Source organism: Neopelma chrysocephalum, unplaced genomic scaffold (genome assembly GCF_003984885.1).
Source record: "Neopelma chrysocephalum unplaced genomic scaffold, ASM398488v2 Primary Assembly neopelma1_97010, whole genome shotgun sequence".
Lineage (NCBI taxonomy): Eukaryota > Metazoa > Chordata > Aves > Passeriformes > Pipridae > Neopelma > Neopelma chrysocephalum.
Genome location: NW_020925652.1, coordinates 395,673 through 414,926, shown reverse-complemented (window position 1 = coordinate 414,926; position 19,254 = coordinate 395,673). Strand labels below are relative to the sequence as shown.

The following is a 19,254-nucleotide window of genomic DNA, read 5'->3' as shown; positions in this document are numbered from 1 at the left end:
CCAAAGTTCAGCTGGAGTTGAAGCTGGGCAGAAATGTGGGGGACAATAAAAAGAGCTTTCAAAAATATGTCAATAGCAAAAGGCAGTGCAGAAATAACATTGGCCCATTACAGGATGAGGATGGTGTCTTAGTTTAATAAGACTGAAGTGTTTTGCTAAGGAGGATGAGTTATGAGGTAGACCAAACTCCTCCCTCTAAGCAATTGTAAATCTGAAATTAAGAGGCTCCAAGTGAGGAAGTATGGAAAGGAAAAATAATAGCCCTTTATTAAAGGATATATGTGTATTGGCAGAACAACAGAAGAACACAAAAACAACCAAAAAATAATTCTGTACCCAAAAATCCCCTTCAAAAAAGGAAAGAGTTCAGTACTTTTTGCTTTTTGGTGCAATTCTAACAAGGGTCAGCAGGGGGCGCTGTTGGATCACTGGAGGAGCAGAGCCTGCAGTTGCTCTGTGGTGGTCGGCAGGGGGCGCTGTTGGGTTCTGATGGTTACCACATGGGGCCCCAGTGTGTGGGAGAAACTGACAATGGAGATTTTCCCCCTCCCACCAAGAAAGGGAAGGGGAGAAGGGGAAAGAAGGCAGGCTCTTCCCACAAAACTCATGCTGTCTGCAGTTGGCTGTGGCCAGGATTTCCCCCCCTTTGTCGATGGGTACAAACTACTGCCAAACATGGGAGCAGAGGAGGAAAAGGGTGACCTCCTCCCCAAAAGGTTCCTCTGCAGGTAGGTCAGACCTCTCCAATGAAGTCCGAGCAGGTCCGGGCTGGGGGCAGAACAGGCCGCAGGAAATGAAGGCAAAACCGGAGCCAGAAAACAGCCAGATGACCAGGCCAAGAAAAAAACGACCTCAGAGCCTTTCCAACACACACCTTGCCTGAGTTAAGGCAAAAGTCAAGTGCCCCTGTTTCCGAGGAGAGAAGAAAAAAAAACTCATCACCCCTCCCCACAGTCAATAGGAGGGCCATCAGCTTAGAATGCAGGCCTGCTAGTTAGTTCTTTTGTGCGGATCAATCACCCAAGGCAAACCACCCTCCCCCATTCAACATCTTTCTTTTACAGTGAGGCAGGGAAAAGAAAAATTCCCTGCTTGGTTTTTTAGAACAAGTAAACCCATGACAGATGGTCACCTCACAAACAGGGAGATAGACACGGTAGAGATGTTTAATGCTTTCTTTGCCTTTGTCTTCTACACTGATGATGGGCTAAGGGGGTCCCAGAGCCCTGAGCTAGAGGACCATGGCTGTGAGAATGATCAACTCCCAGTCAACCCTGAAACTGTGAGGGATCTGCTGCTCCAGATGGATCCCTTTAAGTCTATGGGGCATGATGGGATTCGTGGACCTGATGGCTGATCTCATCATGAGACGTCTCTCAATAATTTTTGAATGGTCTTGGGAATCTGGAGAGGTCCCAACTGACTGGAAGCTGGCAAACATTGCCCCAATTTTCAAGGAGGGCAAGAAACCAGCACAGATGACCCTGAAAACTACAAGCCTGTCAGTCTCACTCGAGTGCCTGGTAAAATTATGGAGAAGATTATTCTGGGAGGCATTGAAAAACACCTTAAGAACAACGCAGTCATTGGTCACAGCCAGCACGGCTTCATGAGGGGAAAGTCCTGCTTGTCAAATTTAATTTGCTTTTACGACAAGGTGACCCACTTAGTTGATCAAGAGAAGCCAGTTGTTGCAATCTTTTTGGATTTCAGTAAAGCTTTCAATACTGTCTCTCACAGGATCTTTCTGGACAAAATGCCCAGCACACAGCTGGATAAACACATCATGTGGTGGGTGAGCAAATCACTCACAAAGGGTAATAGTAAATGGGGTAACATCAGACTGGCGACCTGTCACTAGTGGGGTTCTGCAGGGCTCCATCATAGGCCCTGTGCTCTTCAACATCTTCATGAACGACTTGGACGCACGACTGGAAGGGATACTAAGCAAGTTTGCAGATGACAATACTAAATTGGGAGGAACTGCTAACTCCCTTGGAAGCAGAGAGGCCCTGCAGAGACACCTGGACAAATTAGAGGACTGGGCAATCACCAATCATATGAAGTTTAACAAAGACAAGTGCCAGATTCCGTACCTGGGATGGTACAAACCTGAATGTACATACAGACTGGGGAATGAGAGGCTGGAAAGCAGCGCCGTGGAAAGGGACAGAATCAGAATCACAGAATAGTTAAGGTTTGAAGGGGCCTCTAGAGATCATCTAGTCCAATCCCCCTGTTCCAGTGCTCTGATATCCTCAATGTAAATAAGTTCTTTCTCATATTGAGGTGGAACTTCTTGTGTTTGAGTTTATGGCCTTTACTTCTTGTCCTGTCGCTGGGCACCCCTGAAAAGTCTGGCACCATCCTTTTGACACCTGTCTTCGAGGTATTTATATGTATTGATGAGATCCCCTCTCAGGCTTCTCTTCTCCAGACTAAACAGGCCCAGCTTCTGCAGTCTCTCCTCATAAGAGACCAGGACTTGGGGGTCCTGGTCGATGGCAAGTTGAATGTGAGTCAGCAGTGTGCCCTGGAAGCCAGGAGGGCCAACTGCGTGCTGGGGTGCATCAGGCACAGCATCACCAGTCGGTTGAGGGAGGTGATCGTCCCACTCTACTCTGCCCTGGTGTGGCCTCACCTTGAATACTGTGTGCAGTTTTGGTCACCACAATATAAGAAAGATATTAAGCTATTAGAGAGCATTCAAAGGAGGTCAATGAAGATGGTGAAGGGTCAAGAGGGGAAAACATAAGGAATGTCTGAGGTCACTTGGTTTGTTCAGTCTGGAGAAGAGGAGACTAAGGGGAGACCTCATCACAGTCTACAACTTCCTCACGAGGGGAAGAGGAAGGGCAGGCACTGATCTCTTCTCTCTAGTGACCAGTGACAGGACCCAAGGGAATGGCATGAAGCTGTGTCAGGAGAGGCTTAGGTTAGATATTAGAAAGAGGTTCTTCACCCAGAGGGTGGTTGGGCACTGGAACAGGCTCCCCAGGGAAGCAGTCACAGCACCAAGCCTGCCAGAGTTCAAGAAGCATTTGGACAACCCTCTCAGGCGCATGGTGTGATTCTTGGAGCTGTCCTGTGTAGGGATAAAGTCTGGACTTGTTGATTCTTGTGGGTCCCTTTCAACTCCAGATATTCTATGATTCTATGATTCCACATAGAAGTAGTCATTCACACCTTTTTCTTTCTTTTTTCTTTTATTTTTTTTCATCCTTTCCTCCCTCACCAATAGCAAAATTCAGTCCATAACCCTGTATTTTCTCTTGGATTCACTCTACTTGGGGGAAGATGAAAATTCTTCTTGAACATTGGAAGAGTGTTAGCTTTCAATTTGTGTGTACGTTGATACAGTAAGTCACAGTTGGCCCTCCTGGCTGCCAGGGCACACTGCTGACAGATTCAACTTGCCATCGACCAGGACCCCTAGGTCCCTTTCCACAGCACTGCTCTCCAGCCTTTCATTCCCCAGTCTGTACGTATATCCAGGGTTGCCCTGTTATTTTTTAAACTTCGTATGGTTGGTGATTGCCCAGGCAACAACTGCAAGTGATATAAAATATGGGCACTGCAATTAGAGCTTATATTCCTTTTCCTATGATTCTGATGGTTTTATGATGGAACTTCTTTGCAGGGACTCCTTGTTCAGAGAGACAAATCATTGCTATGACTTACTAATAATCATAGAATCATAGAATAGTTTGGGTTGGAAAGGACCTTAAAGATCATCTAGTTCCAGAACCCCTGCCATGGACAGGGACACCTTCCACTAGACCAGGTTGCTCAGAGCTCCATGCAACCTGGCCTTAAATGCTTCTAGGGATAGGGCATCCACAACTTCTCTGGGCAAACTGTGCCAGTGCCTCTCCACCCTCACAGTCAAGAATTTTTTCCTAATATCTACTCTAAACCTACTACCAGTTTGAAGCCATTCCCCCTTGTCCTGTCACTACATGCCCTTTTAAATTGTCTCTCTCCAACTCTCTTGCAGGCTCCCTTCAGGTACTGGAAGGCCACAATTTGGTCACCACGAAGCCTCCTCTTTTCCAGGCTGAACAATCCCAATTCTCTCAGCCTTTCCTAATAGAAGAGATACTCCAGCCCTCTAATTGACTTGGTGGCTCTCCTTTGGACTTGCTCCAACAGGTCAATGTCCTTCCTGTGCTGGGGACCTTAGAGCTGGATGCAGTACTCCAAGTGGGGTCTCACAAGAGCAGAGTAAAGGGGCAGAATCACTTCCCTCAACCTGCTGGCCACGCTTCTTTTGATGCAACCCAGGATACAATTGGCTTTCTGGGCTGCACGTGCATATTGCCGGCTCATGTCCAGCCTCTTATCCACCACCACCCTCAAGTCCTTCTTCTTGGCAGGGCTGCCGAGGTAGGGCTGTTTATCCCCCAGCCTGTACTGATACTGTGGGTTGTCCCAACCCAGGTGAAGCACTTTGCACTTGGTCTTTTTAAACCTCATGAACTTCCCATGGGTCCGCTTTTCCAGCTTGTCCAGCCCCCTCTGGATGGTATCCTGTCCTTCAGGTGTGTCAACTGCACCACTCAGCTTGGTGTCACCTGCAAATTTGCTGAGGGTGCACTTGATCCTTTTGTCTATGTCATTAATGAAGATTTTAAATAACACTGGTCCCAATATGGACCCCTGAGGGACACCACTTGTCACTGATTTCCATTGCAACTCAGAGTTGTTGACTGCTACCCTCTGGATGCCACTGTCCAACCACTTTTTTATCCATCAAACAGTCCACCCATTGAGTCTATCTCTCTCCAACTTAAAGAGAAGGATGTTGTAGGGGACCATGTGAAAGGCTTTACATAGGTCAAGATAAATGACATCTGTAGCCCTTCCCTTGTCCACTGATGTAGTCACTTCATGATAGAAGGCCACTAGGTTGGTCAGACAGGACTTGCCCTTGGTGAAGCGGTGCTGGCTGTCTCAAATCACCTCCCTGTCCTCCATGTGCCTTAGCGTAGCTTCTAGGAGGATCTGTTCCATGATCTTTTCAGGCACAGAGGTGAGGCTGACAGGTCAGTAATTCCCAGGGTCCTCTTTTCTACCCTTTTAAAAGATGGGTACAATGTTTCCCTTTTTCCAGTCACCTGGGACTTCACCTGACTGCCATGACTTTTCAAATACCATGGAGAGGGTCTTGGCAACTACATCAGCCAATTCCCTCAGGACTCTGGGATGCATCTGATCAGGTCCCATGGACTTATGTACATTCAGGTTCCTCAGATGGTCGTGAACCTGATCTTCACTTACAGTGGGAGGGACTTTGCTCCCCCAGTCCCCATCCTGCTGTCCGTCCACTTGAGAAGTGTGGGAAGAGGGGTTGCCATCAAAGACTGAGGCAAAAAAGTTGTTGAGCACCTCAGCCTTCTCTTCATCCGTTGTTACAAGTTTTCCAGCATTGTTTATTGGGGGTTACACCTTCTTTGATCTTCCTTTTCTGGCTGACATACCTGTAGAAGTGCTTCCTGTTATTCTTTGCGTCCCTTGCAAAGTTCGGTTTCAGCTTCACCTTTGTCTTGGTTTAAAGACAAAAGCTGGGGTGGAAACTTCAATAAATGAGCTCCGTCCCCTTTTATTAAAACCTCTCCCTTTTTTTTCCCCACCAATACAGAGAGAAAAAATGTGAGGAGATATAAGTGAAAAAATAACAGTTTACTGACAAGAAATATAGGAGCAACAACAATATAAACAGAATGGTTCAAGTCAATAACAGAAATCACCTCTAGTCTCCCCCCCCAAAAAAAAAAAATTCCAGGGACAAAAAGTAAAACCTAGGAAAAACCGTTTGTCCACAAAGAGTTATACTATTACACTGCCCACTCTATGTCACCCAGTCAGGCTCAGATCCTGACCGTAGCAGCAATGTTAATGTAGGGGCAGTGTTCCCTGCCTTGTCGCTGCCTCCAGCCCTTGTGTTGCCCTGATTGGCTCGGCTGGGGCTCGAACTCCGGCGGCTCAGCTGGGCTGTGGAGCGGCAGTGGCAGTGCGGTCCCGGCTGCAAAAGCAGCAGCAAAGCCACAGCTTCGGCTTGCGACAGCTACCAGTGGCTTGCAACAGTCCCAGAGCTGCTTTGACCTGCGGCAAAACCCTCTCTCCGAGGTGGCAGTGTCAGCAGGCGGCACGGTCCCAGGCGTCTCAGCTCCCAGAAGGTGTATGGCAGCAGGGACTGCAAACCGCACAGTTAGTTTCACTTTTGTTTTCTCTCTGGCTGAGGGGGCCGTGCCCCGGGCAGCTCACTTTTGAGAGGTCCCAGCAGGGGTGCAAGGGAGGGTGATAGTGTAGCGGTGGCTTCCGGGGGTGACTCCGACAGACCATGTGTCTGTCTCTCTCCCTCTCTCTGCTCCACCAGCAAGGAAAGCATGGTTCCAACAACATGGAGTGGGTTCACTGTGGCAGCGTCTTCCTCTTCCCCCCCACACTCCCTGGCTCCGTCAAAGGGGGGTTCATTCTTAAAAAAACAGTTCCTCCAAAACAATGTTGGAAAATGGAAATAAAATACAAACCCTCCTTTAACCATGACAGCCTTGGCCTTCCTCACCCCATCCCTACACAACCATACTTCATCTCTATACTCTTCCCAGGTTACCTGTCCTTGTTTCCACTGCCTGTGCATTTGCTTCTTTCCCTTTTGTTTGACCAGCAGTTCCCTACTCATACTGGTCTCTTGTCTTTCTTGCTCCTGGGGACTGTTAGCTTTTGTGCTCAATGGAAGACTTCCTTAAAGATCTGCCAGCTCTATTCCACTCCCTTGCCCCTGAAGGCAGGCCCCCCGGGGATCCCACTATCTCCCTGAAGAGTTGGAAGTTTCCTTTCCTAAATTTAAGGGGCCTAACTTTACTCCTTACCTGACCTGTATCCCTCAGGACTGCAAACTCCACTAATGCATGATCAGTGCAGCCCAGGCTGCCTCCAATCTTGATGTCCCCAATTATCTGGCTTGCATTGGTGACCAACAGATCCAGTATCACATTCCCTCTGGTAGGGCTTTCTATTATCTGGCTCAAGAAGTTATCCTCCATGCATTCCAGGAGTCTCCTGGATTGCCTACAACTCGCTGTGCTACTTTCCCAACAGACATTGGGGTAGTTGAAGTCCCCCAGCAGGACAAGAGCCTGTGAGCGCAATGCCTCCTGTAGCTAGAGCAAGAAGGCTTTGTCAACAGGCTCCCCTTGGTCAGGCAGCCTGTAGTAGACACCAACCATCAAGTTCCCTTTGTTGCCTCAGTCTCTGATTCTTACCCACAGGCTTTCGACCTGCTCATGGCTGTTCTTCAGAGACAATTCTTCACACTCATTCCACCTCTTGATGTAGAGGGCAACCCCTTCACCTCTCCTTCCTCCCCTGTCTCTTCTGAACATCATGTAGCCATCAATAGTTGCACTCCAGTCATGGGATTCATCCCACCAAGTTTCAGTAATGGCAACAAGGTCATATCTTTCTAGCAGCACAGTGGCTTCCAACTCCTCCTGTTTGTTGCCTATGCCGTGTGCACTGGTGTAAAGGCACCTCAGCTGGTCTGTCACCTTCCCAGAGGAACATCCCTTAATTCCTTTGAGATAATTCTCTGGTGTTTCCCTGTTGGCTTCTGTTACCTCAGGAGTCCCTGGCTCTTCTCCATAAGATTGCAAGTATGCTCCAGTGTGGCTAGCACATCTGAGAGTCAGTGGCAGAGGACCCTCGCTAGCACCCTCCCCTGCAACCTTTACCTCTCATCCCACAGCTTCCCAGGGATAAGCCTGATATTGTGCCCCTCCCCCATCACATCTAGTTTAAAGCTCTGCCAGTAAGCCCCGCTAGTTTCCGAGCAAAGACTCTCCTCCCTCACTGAGAAAGGTGAGTCCTGTCCATTGTTGATAAGGTAGAGCTTTAGCTGTAATATAATGTAAGTGCTTAATATAGAGTTAAGTTCATAGTAATATTGTGCTAATGTATAGTATAAGGAGTTGTATTTCATTCTAGGTTATATGCTAATTGCAGAGTATTAGAATTGTTGTGATATATGATTTTTTGCAGAAGCGGGGGGTGGAAGTTGTCATGGTTTGAGATTGGCCCCCCCTCGAGAAGAGGGGGGCTCAGAGGTGATTGGGTGCCAGGGCAGTGTTCCCTGAAGAGCCAATCACCACTCATGTTGTTCGCTTCTGCTCAAAAATCATATATTCACAGCACCGGAAGTGGTTGGCAAGTTCTGTGTTGGCACTTGAGCTGTTGGTGTCTGCTGCGTGTAGGTGTGGAAGGCCGGGGGGTGGCTGGGCTCCTTCTTCCCCCTCTGGGGGGAGAGGGGAGCCCTGCGGCCCCCCCAGGTCTGCCTAGGCCAGAGCAGAGTTAGAGGCAGCATTTTTGAGTGTGTGCAGTGAGGGAAGAGACTCACAGCACTTGAACCTGACCTGAGGTAAGAGAAGAGAGGCAGGCTTTTGCAGCCAAGCCCTCTTCCCCCTCCTTTTCTACAGCTAAGCTGTGGAGGGGGGCTTTTCCTTTCCCTCTGCTGGAAAGTGGAGGAGAGGCTCAGCATTGAAGCTGAGCCAAGTGGACGGGCCATGGAGGTAGGCCCGGCGCTCGGGAGAAGGGTCCCAAGCGAAATTGGAGACGGACCCCCCCCCCACAGAGAGAGAGAGAAAGGGGGCCCGGAGGATGTCTCTGCCACGCAGGACAACCGAAAACCTGAGGAGAAATCCACATGCCAGGATGTGGACACTTGATAAGCAGAACCACACTGCAGCAGCCTATGAATCAAGGGATGAGAGAGAGAGAGAGATCACACAGCGGCAGGAGAGCAAGGACTCAGAGCTATCTTCCTGGACTTCATGAGGAGGAGAGACTGCAACAAACAACTGGAACTTGGTGAGGGGGGAGCGTTCAGGCCCAGAACACTCCCACAGAGGGACTGGTTACTTTCCAGCCTTGAAAAGGCTCTTTCCTGGACTAAACTTAAAGGAGGGGCTTGAAAGGACTGGTTGATAGAGATGTAATATATATATAGTTGTCTTTACCTTGTATAGTATTTATTTGTGTAAATAAATGTATATATATTTCCCCCTTCCCCTATAGAAGCCTCTGGCCTGAAAGTTTCTCTTTGGTGTTGGCATAAATTGTGGGAGGGGGTGGAGAAGTCTGAAAATTGGATTTTTAGATTTCTAACGTGGCTCAAACTCCACAATCTGGAAGTGTGTGTAAATATATATCTTTTCATCATAAACAGCCAGTCAAATCACAGTACGCTCTGACTCCTGTCTGTATTGTTGAAGTCAATGACCAAAAATGCCGATGGGGAAAAAGTTAGACTGGTTAGATTTCCAAACAGGAGTTGACACATTTCCACTTTTAAGACTTGTATATATAGAGGGAGGAGACACAGTATAATTTAATTTAAACAATTGATAATTGATTGGGCTTTGTTGTTGATTGGGGATGAGGGGGCTTTTTTGTGGGGTGGGGGGGATTTTGTTTGGGTTTTTTCTTCTCCCCAAATAAAACAGTTTCTTCTCTAGCCTAGAAGGACCTACAGTTGGAATTACTCTCTGTGTGCTCTTCTAGGATAGCTGAGCAATATTTATCAAGTCTTTTGATATATCAGCTAAAAAGAGGTAACAGTGGAGAGGGCAAGAGGCTGCCATTTTGAACCTCAGTGTATTTGAGTAACTCAAATCCCTGATTGTTGGTATATTGTCTTGGTTTTACAATAGGAATAATTTGTATTTTGTTTATGTTGTTTTAATAGGTGATGCGGATGACACTGTCAACACTGAATTGGCGACGACGGGAAATGGTGAGGTGGTTGGTAACATGTGCAACAGAAATAGGTATGTTCTGAGATGCTTCTTAAGGGCTTCTGCCTTTTTTCAGCTAATCTTAGAGAGCTTGATCTTGTTTGTCAACACCCAGGCTCTGAAAATATCTCCCACTTTATGTTCATCTATAAAATTCCTTTGCTTAGAAGACAATAATTATGACAATGATGAGCGGAGTTTTTGAGCATATAATAGAATAGGCACAGGCCAAGTGAGACAATAGTTGATTAATGCAGTGTTACTTCTTTCCCCTTCAAAGTAGGGACATCCATAACCCAGATTTCTCCTTGTCCCCTCCATGTTGGGTTTGGGTTTGAGATTGCAGCAGAGAAAAGGCTAGTGGTTATGGGATACACTATGCTACAATTTTGCTTGCTCTGAAGGGTGAGGCTCCAGAAGAGTGGTGAGAGCACTGTCTTGTCAGCTGTGGGGAAGATGAACCAGAAAACAGGTGAATGAAATGCTGAGGTTGCCTCCCACTGTGTGGCAAAGATCTCATTAAGGGGTTCTCATTGCTTATTGTTTGCTTTCTTGGTTTTGTTTTTTTAAGCCCCTCCATAAATCCAAGCTTAGAGTGCAATGCATCTTTGTTACGTGGCTATGACATTGTGCAGGCCTCTCGTCTACACTAGAAAGCAAACCAAACACTAACACACCCATCCTTAACCATATAAGGTGAAAATAAGGTGGCAGAACTAGTACTATCCACTAACCACTAGGATAGCAGTGGGAAAATAGTGCACCCAACAGAACATTATGTTTGGCATCTCAGACACAGGCACTTAGTTCAGTTCTGAGTCCCTGCAGCCCCCCAACCGGGGGCTGGGGGGGGGCAGAGGCCCCCAAGGGGCCGGAGCCCCTTCTCCTCGTGGCCTCTACAACATGGCCACCTCTTCTTCTTACAACAAGTACCACTGCTTCTCTTCTGGTCTCCAGAGATATGTTTATATTTTGCAGGAGCATTGATTGGGTCAAGCCCCAAGGGTCACCACCCCCTGGGGGTTACCACTTTCAGCTTCAGGGGGAAACCTGGTTCAAACCACTACAACCCAACAGAACATTATGTTCAGTTCTCGGCTTTGCCATAAATTTCCTGTGTCTTAATGAGGTGTCCCTTAGTTTCTGTATTCCAGTTTACCATCTGCAAGATGAGGATACAGAATCTGAAAGTGAAGATGAGGGCAATAAAATCTGTGTAGCTGTAAAAAAAGAAAAAATCAGACCCTGTGGTAGAAAGGACAATATAAGTACTATGATAAGGGAGCAATTTTAATTCTCACTAAAAATATTTTTAGAAAGTATGTTTCCCTACTGTATTTACTTTTTTTTCATACATCTGAGTTGGATTGTGTTGCATAGATGCTTCTTGAGTTTCAAAATTGCTGCTGCTTGTTCTCTGGATTATTTTATTCTTTGCTTTATGCTTAACTGGGAAATTAATACTGTCAGTAGCATGTGAAAATACAGCTTGCCTTTGTATGCCCTCAGTCAGAAAATGGTTTGTGTCTGTAAATTTTCATGCAATGCTCTTGTTTTATTACCAATATATCTTTGCTAAAGTAGTTATTACTGAAGCTATCTTGCATATATTAGTGCTTGGGTATTATTTTGTTCTGTTACATATTGGCAAATAAAATGCTGGTTTTAATGCTGCTTTAAATTAGTTTACATATTCTAAATTAAGCATCCCATAAAGAAACTTTAATGTCATGCAAAGTACTCTTGAGACTTAATCAAGTTGATAAAACAAGGAATCTGTTTATTTAAATGAAGATCTGGTATTTCCTGACTGCTGAATTTTTGCATGAGTGAAGGGGTGCACAGGAAACATTACAGTCCTACAGAGAAAAGGACCTCTGGGTGTGGTTGTGGTGGGTTGACCTTGGCTGGACATCAGGTGCCCACCAAGCTACTCTATCACTCCCCTTCTCAACTGGACAGGGGAGAGAAAATAAGATGGAAAACAACTCATTAGGTTGAGATAAGGCAGTTTACTAAAGCAAAAGTGAAAGGTTGTGCACGTGAAGCCAAAAAGACAGATAATAACTGCTCAGAGACAGTTTTGAGTCTTTAAGCAGCAAAGGTATTTATTTCAAGCAACGTTGGGGGGCTAGCCAGCTCGTGCTGGACAAACTAACTCCGAAGTTCTCAGTGAAAAGTCAAGCAATTTCTCACTCTTGGGTACTAGTTCTTGATTTAAAACCGAGAATGTGGTTCTAGTGTTGATCAAAAAGTCTAATTCCTTTTTACTTTCCCCTAGCCCAATTTTGACCAGTAGATCTGCTAGGGGACAGTCCACCGGTTCCCTTCATTCACCATTCTGATGAGTGATGACAGCTCCTCCTGAGTTTTTATTCGCTAGCTTAGGGCAGTCTCATTTCCAATGGCCACTTTGTAGGCAATAGGAACACTGATTTTGTCCTATCCTTGGCTGCTGAGAGGAAAAGCCTCCTCTTCCCCTTATGGTTTGGCCTCTGCCTCGGCCTCTTATGCCTGGTCCTGAGAAATTCGGATTTTGGGTCATAGCAGCCACTATTACCCTTGCTAATTTTCTATCTTCCTTTTTCTCTCTGTTGTTATATACTTTCCAAGCTTCATTCATTAACACCTCTAAGTCTTTATTGGCAGGATGATCTATTTTCTGTAACCTTTTTCTAATATCAGGATTACTTTGTCCCATTAGTAACCCTACTAGTTATTGTTTACACTCTTTTGACGCTGGGTCTAAGGTAGTGTATTTCCTCACAGCACCTCTATCTAAAAATGCTGTGGGGGTTTCATCTCGTCCCTGACTTACTTCATACAAAGCTGCCCAATTCACTGCTTTAGGTATGGCATTTCTTAATCCCACTAGGATTAAATTTCTATATTGTTCTAGCAATCCATAGTGCACTGGATTATTTGGGTCCCAATTAGGTTTTTGTTTTGGAAAAATGGCATCTATGTCCCCTCTTAAAACATTTGTAGCAATCTGCGCTTCTACATTTTGCCTAGCTGTGTTGATTACAAGTTCTTTCTCTGTTTCTGTCAGTTCTGATAACATCAGATCTACGTCGGCCCAGTCGATATCTTGTGTTTTTGCAATCAATTCGAACCTTTTAGTCACTTTTTCAGGATCTTCTCTAAATCTTATGGCCTCTTCTCTCCAACTATTTAAGTCACTTGCAGAAAAGGAGGCTTTTACTCTAGTCTGATTGCCTGTCGGCATTATTACTTGGCGCAATGGTGCCACAGTGTGGCTTGCCTCTCTTTTGGATCTTATTTTGACCCCAGTTTTGCCTTTGGCTTTCTGTCCCGTAGCCTGACTACGATATGTACTACTCACCCCCTCTTCTGGGTCCTCTACACTCTCTGCTATACTCTCCGAGTCATCTATATCTACTCCTGGTTCTTGTGGGCTGCCTGATCCTTGTCTATCCTGCTGTATTCTTCTAAAAGGTGTTAACTGTAGTTCTTCAAAGTCCAAAATACTCTCCTCATCACTATTTCTCCTTCCTAACTTGAGACACTGCTGTCCTATGCTGCAAGAGTCACAATAACATTTTTTTGGTTTATGCTTTTTCTGATCCTTTTCCAATGCTAAGACAAAAGGATCTTGAGGTGGGACATTTATTCCACAGCTTTTCTACCATTTGGGTTTATTTCTCAAGGTGAAAAACATATTTGCATACATAAGCTCATCCCATTTTTGTTCTCTGCGGAGAAACAGCATAATCTGTAATATTGTGTTGTATTTAAGGCTCCCTTCTTGCGACCACTTTTCGGCATCATCTAATGTATACAGAGGCCACAGATTTTGGCAATATTTTAAAAGTGTTCTCTTATTTAGATTTCCTCCAGGAATTCCACCTAATTCTTTCTAATGCTTTAAAATGCACCCTAGGGGTGTTTTAATATTTATTTCTTTACTTACTCTGCTTCCCATTTTTAAGGGTATATCTGTTTACAATGTACTGGTTATCACTGACAGATATTAATCTCCCAATGAGAGACCCTCACCAGATCGTCCAACTATCCAAGCATCAGTAATGTGCCAGCTGACCCAGGGATCGTGTTCCCAAACAGGTTCCCAATCGCAAATATTCTGAATTACTAGAGGGTCATACCCTAATTTGTCCCCTCTCTGGACTAATTGTGTTGCAAACCCACACAAATGACACAGTATTACACAAAGCAATTCTTGTCATTGGGCTCTCTGCTCAAAATCTAGCTGAGCTAAGCTTCCACTAATGTCTTCCTTGTCCAGCTGAGTGGTTTGTTCTATAGAATTGAGCTCTAGTTTAAGACTCAAGACTTTCCTTAATCTGTTCCACCGCCTCAAAGTATTTCTCAATTTATTCCACCACTTCATGGGTTAAATTATCATTCGCTTCGTCCGTCTCTGGCCGATGCCCTCGCGGGCAACTCGGAACTGCAAATTGGGACTCCTCAATTGCCTCGCAGTGAAACTGCGTCTCATGCACACTCACACACACACTTGCATGCTTTATGCTTTTGAAAATTATTTTCTATTTCATAAGTTTGTGTGGTCAGATTGCATTACCACATAAAGTCACAAGATGTCGCTGTAGACCATGAAATACACAGACCACAAAACAAGTTTTGCAGTGAATTTGAGTGAATCCTTAAAATTACGTACCGATTAGTTGTTTGGCAATAAAATCTCGCCCCCTTGGTTTCTTCCAAGCTTTGGTTACCACCACACCTAATACAATACAAATTCAGAGTTTGATTTAACCTTATTTCTTGTGTACCCCAGGGTCCTAGAATATATCTATTACAATTATTGCATAGGGTTCTCACATACAATGAACAATTGCAGAATGGACAAATTTTAATCCTAGGTTTCAGGCGGCACGGTGGGGCTTCAGTTATTAGCTTAGGGTTACCAGAGTCACTTCCCATAAACAAATCTCAATTTCTTAGCACAGAACAGTACAACATGTAGAGCGAAGCAAAACAAACACACGCAGCGAGCTATTGCATTCCAGGAATTCCTTAACAGGATGAGAAGAAAACCGAAAGGAACCTCTGGTTCAAGAGGCAGTTCCCTGCCTCAAGAAAATCGAAAGGAAACTTGGTTTCCCAAATCTTAAGACAGTTCAAAAGGAAACTTAAGGATTATTAACCTCCCAAATCTTCAAGTCAAAATGAACAATATTTAACCAAATACAATACAACACAACACAAACCAAATATGGGATATAGCAGATAGGGGCTATCCCCCTCTTTTAGAAGGCGCCCCTTCTAGTTAACCCTGTGAGAACAGCGTCCTGTCTCATCTTATGGGGTAAATTCAACCAATATTAAACCAAAGAGAAAATATAAATACCTTTTATATTGAGCAGGAGGTTCTTGTCCACCTGTGTGCGAAGCCGAGGGAATAGGGGAGACTCGCCGACAGAAGATCCAGTCGGGGGGCCCCACGAGGGTCCCCAGTCCCCGGGATTCCAGCACTGGCAGAGAATTTAACCCCTCTCAGGAGGGCCAGATAATGAAACCAAAAAGACAGATAATAACTGATCAGAGACAGTTTTGAGTCTTTAAGCAGCAAAGGTATTTATTTCGAGCAACGTTGGGGGGCTAGCCAGCTCGCAAACTAGCTCCGAAGTTCTCAGTGAAAAGTCAAGCAATTTATACAATTTTCATGAGTGATTACAACATCTCTGCATACATATTCATTAAATTTCACAATCTAATTATCATATACATAATAGGCGGGGTTTAGGCAGAACTGGAGGTGGAGTCATTCTTTCGGGGAGTTCTCTGGGGGTCGTTCCTGTTCTTCAGCCTCATGAGGGGTGGCTTTTCTTCTCTTCTTTGTCATGAACTTTTCAACTTTTCCTGACTCTGTGCTGGGGACTTGCAAAAATCCCTTAACTCAGCTCCTTTATCTCCCCGGATGTCCATCCTATCTAATTTATGACTACTAAGCTGACCTTTCTGTTATCTTTTATTAGAACAGAACATACCAGATGTAGGCAGAGCTCTCAGAGCAAGGTACCACTTTCTCCTTCTTTGCTACCCCTTAACATTAATGTTGCATTCCTCAGAGCGAGGGTCTCTAGCATCTTCCTCAGAGCAAGCATTTAAAATTCTTGCTCTGTTTCAGACGCACAAGCAAAGCAAAAAACCCAAAGATTTTATTCTCTACTTCCCATCAGCAAGCGATGTCCAGCCACTTCCTGGGAAGCAGGGCTTCAGCACATAGCAGTTTGTTGTAAATAAAGAATAAATAAAGAATGCCCCTCCTTCCTTCTTTCTTTAGCTTTTATATCTGAGCTGATGTCACATGGTATAGAACATCCCTTTGGTTAGTTTGGATCAGCTGACCTGGTTGTGTCCCCTCCCAGGATCTTGTCCACCCCCAGCCTATCAATGGGGGGTGGAATGTTGAGAGACAGTGGTGATGCTGTGCCAGTGCTGCTCAGCAGTAGCCAAAACACTGGTGTGTTATCAACACCTTTCTAACTACCAATGCAAAGCACAGCACTGTGAGGGCTACTATGGGAAAATGAACACCATCTCAGCCAGACCCAATACAGTGGTTTAGGTGGGCTCACAGATCTGCGTAAACTGTCTCTAGCAATAATAAGACCCTCTAGTTCGCTATAAGATTCAATTTATGGAACCCATTAGTCACTGTTCCCCCTTCTTCCCCACCACCACATACACATGCCAGGAATAAAGTAATACTAAGGAAAATATCTATTTAGGATAATATCCAGTAGTGCATATCAAAAGAAGCAATAACCAGCAGGTCGAGGGAGGTGATTCTGCCCCTCTACTCTGCCCTCATGAGACCAGACTGTTTCCAGCTCTGGGGTCCCCAGCACAAGAAAGATGTGGACCTGTTAGAGTGGGTCCAGAAGAGGATCATGAAGATGATCCAAGGAGTGGAGCATCTCTCCTATCAAGACAGGCTGAGACAGTTGGGGTTGTTCAACCTGGAAAAGAGAAAGCTCTGGGGAGACCTTATAGCAGCCTTTCAGTACTTAAAGAGGACATATAAGAAAGATGGGGACAAACTTTTTAGCACTTTGTTGTGATCAGACAAGGGGTAATGACTTCAAACTGAAAGAGGGTAGATTTAGATTAGTTATTACGAAGAAACTCTTGACTGTGAGGGTGGTGAGACACTGGCACAGTTTGCCCAGAGAAGCTGTGGATGTCCCATCCCTGGAAGTGTTCAAGGCCAGGTTGGATGGGGTCCTGAGCAACCTGGTCTAGTGGAAGGTGTCCCTGTCCATGGCAGGGATGTTGGACCTAGATGATCTTTAAGGTCCCTTCCAACCCAAGCCATTCTATGATTCTATGATATTGCTCAGAGTATTTCCCTAATAAGAATCTTGATGTTCAGGTGCATATCAATTTGATACAAGAGGTATATGAAAAGACTATTGGGAGAGGATAGAGGTTAGGATTTTTTATTTTATTTTTTAAAGTTGTGCTTAGTATTAAATGCCATGGTCTTCTACTAAATGAGACATTTGGCATGCTTTCATATTCTTTTGTGCATGTGCTGTACCTTGAGATGCACATTAAAAAGTTAAAATTGCCTTTTAAATGTTTGGTGTGAGGGCTGCTTTTGAGTGATGTGACGAGACCAAATGAGCCAGAATTCGTTATCCAAATTTTCTTAGATAACAAGTAAAACAGCTCAGTTGTCACACTGGGAGATAAAAGATGGTCTTGCAGGCTTTTTTGTTATTATCTGTATTTCAGTGATTGCTACAGTTTGCACAGTTAGCCTTTGTTTTAATGTGATTTTCCAACCATATTATCAGGTTTAGCCTTTCTTGATGAAGCTCATCTACTTCCATGTATTGGCAACCTCTTAGACTTTGAATATAATCTTTTGCTGAACGTCTGTATCTTCTAGGTTTTGTCAGTTGTGCCTAATCCTTTCTTTCTCTCCCCAGGTGTTTATGCACTGGATAGTATAATGCAAAACTGGTTTACACTTTTCACTCCAACAGAAGCCACTAGTATTGTTGCTACAACAGTGATGTCCAACAGCACGATTGTCCGTCTGCATCTGGACTGCCATCAACAGGAGAAGCTGGCCGGCAGTGCTAGGACACTTGCTCTACAGTGTGCCATGAAGGATCCTCAAAACTGTGCCCTCTCTGCACTGACCTTATGTGAAAAGGATCACATAGCTTTTGAGACCGCTTACCAAATTGTTCTAGATGCTGCTACAACCAGCATGAGCTACTCGCAGCTTTTTACTATAGCACGATACATGGAGCACCGCGGTTACCCCATGCGGGCCTACAAGCTGGCCACTTTGGCCATGACACATCTCAACCTGAGTTACAATCAGGACACACACCCTGCCATTAATGATGTTCTCTGGGCATGTGTGCTCAGCCACTCCCTTGGGAAAAATGAGCTAGCAGTTATAATACCTCTGGTGGTCAAAAGTGTCAAGTGTGCAACAGTACTGTCAGATATTTTGCGTAGGTGTACTTTGACCACTCCTGGCATGGTGGGACTTCATGGAAGGAGGAACTCTGGTAAGCTCATGTCACTGGACAAAGCCCCTTTAAGACAACTCTTGGATGCCACGATTGGAGCCTACATTAATACAACTCATTCACGTCTCACTCACATCAGCCCACGACACTATAGTGAATTTATAGAGTTCCTCAGCAAGGCACGAGAGACCTTCTTAATGGCTCATGATGGACACATGCAGTTTACGCAGTTTATTGATAACCTAAAACAAATCTACAAAGGCAAAAAGAAACTGATGATGCTGGTTCGTGAGCGGTTTGGTTAATGAAAATGCGTGAAGGGGGGAGGTGGTTTGTTTTTACTTGAGCCTGCCTTTGTATCCTTTTGAACTTAAAGAAGCAGAGCCACACCGGTATTATATGTGTATAGTTATATTGAGTTTGAAAACTAAACTGTCATGTTGTGAAAGTTTGTGTGTTTAAATTTTTTTTTCTGTTTTGAGTGAGAGAGAGGTTAAAAAAAGGTTTGGTTTACACTGAGTATATGTTGTCAAGTGGCAAAAGCCCACATCACTCTCCTGTTCTTTCTGTATATGTTCACAGCCTCAAAAACAAAACATATATTGCAATGGCTTTAAAAAAAAAACAAAACACCTCCATCCTGTGATAAGTACCTCGAATGAATTCAGCTTTACTCCTTTGTAACTCATCCTTATATTTCAGCGTATTTAAACAAAACAACAAATGAAATACTAGTAGTTAAAAGGCTGACCATGTGGCTTTGCAGTGCTGTTCATCCAGAAGCATGGCACACAATGCTTGTGCATGTGGAAACTTAGCGACTGTCAACATACATTCTCAGGGATTTATCAAAATAAATTTTTAAAAGTATGAGAGCATTTATTGTACTGTATATATATTATAGTATATGTCTGAATATTGAAAAAGTATAACGTTAATTTATAAAAAAAATCAAATCT

General features: G+C 44.7%; 1 protein-coding gene across 2 annotated transcripts in view; it reads left to right on the top strand.

The window, feature by feature from the left end:
- Positions 1-18,600, top strand: part of LOC113960995 (zinc finger SWIM domain-containing protein 6-like) — a 203,023-nt gene extending 184,423 nt beyond the window's left edge. For both annotated transcript variants that reach the window (XM_027670957.1, XM_027670958.1), the window contains 2 exons: positions 9,746-9,827; positions 17,738-18,600. In XM_027670957.1, the coding sequence (XP_027526758.1) occupies positions 9,746-9,827; positions 17,738-18,600 (945 nt within the window). The remainder of the gene's footprint in view (positions 1-9,745; positions 9,828-17,737) is intronic.
- Positions 18,601-19,254: the final 654 nt, after the last annotated feature.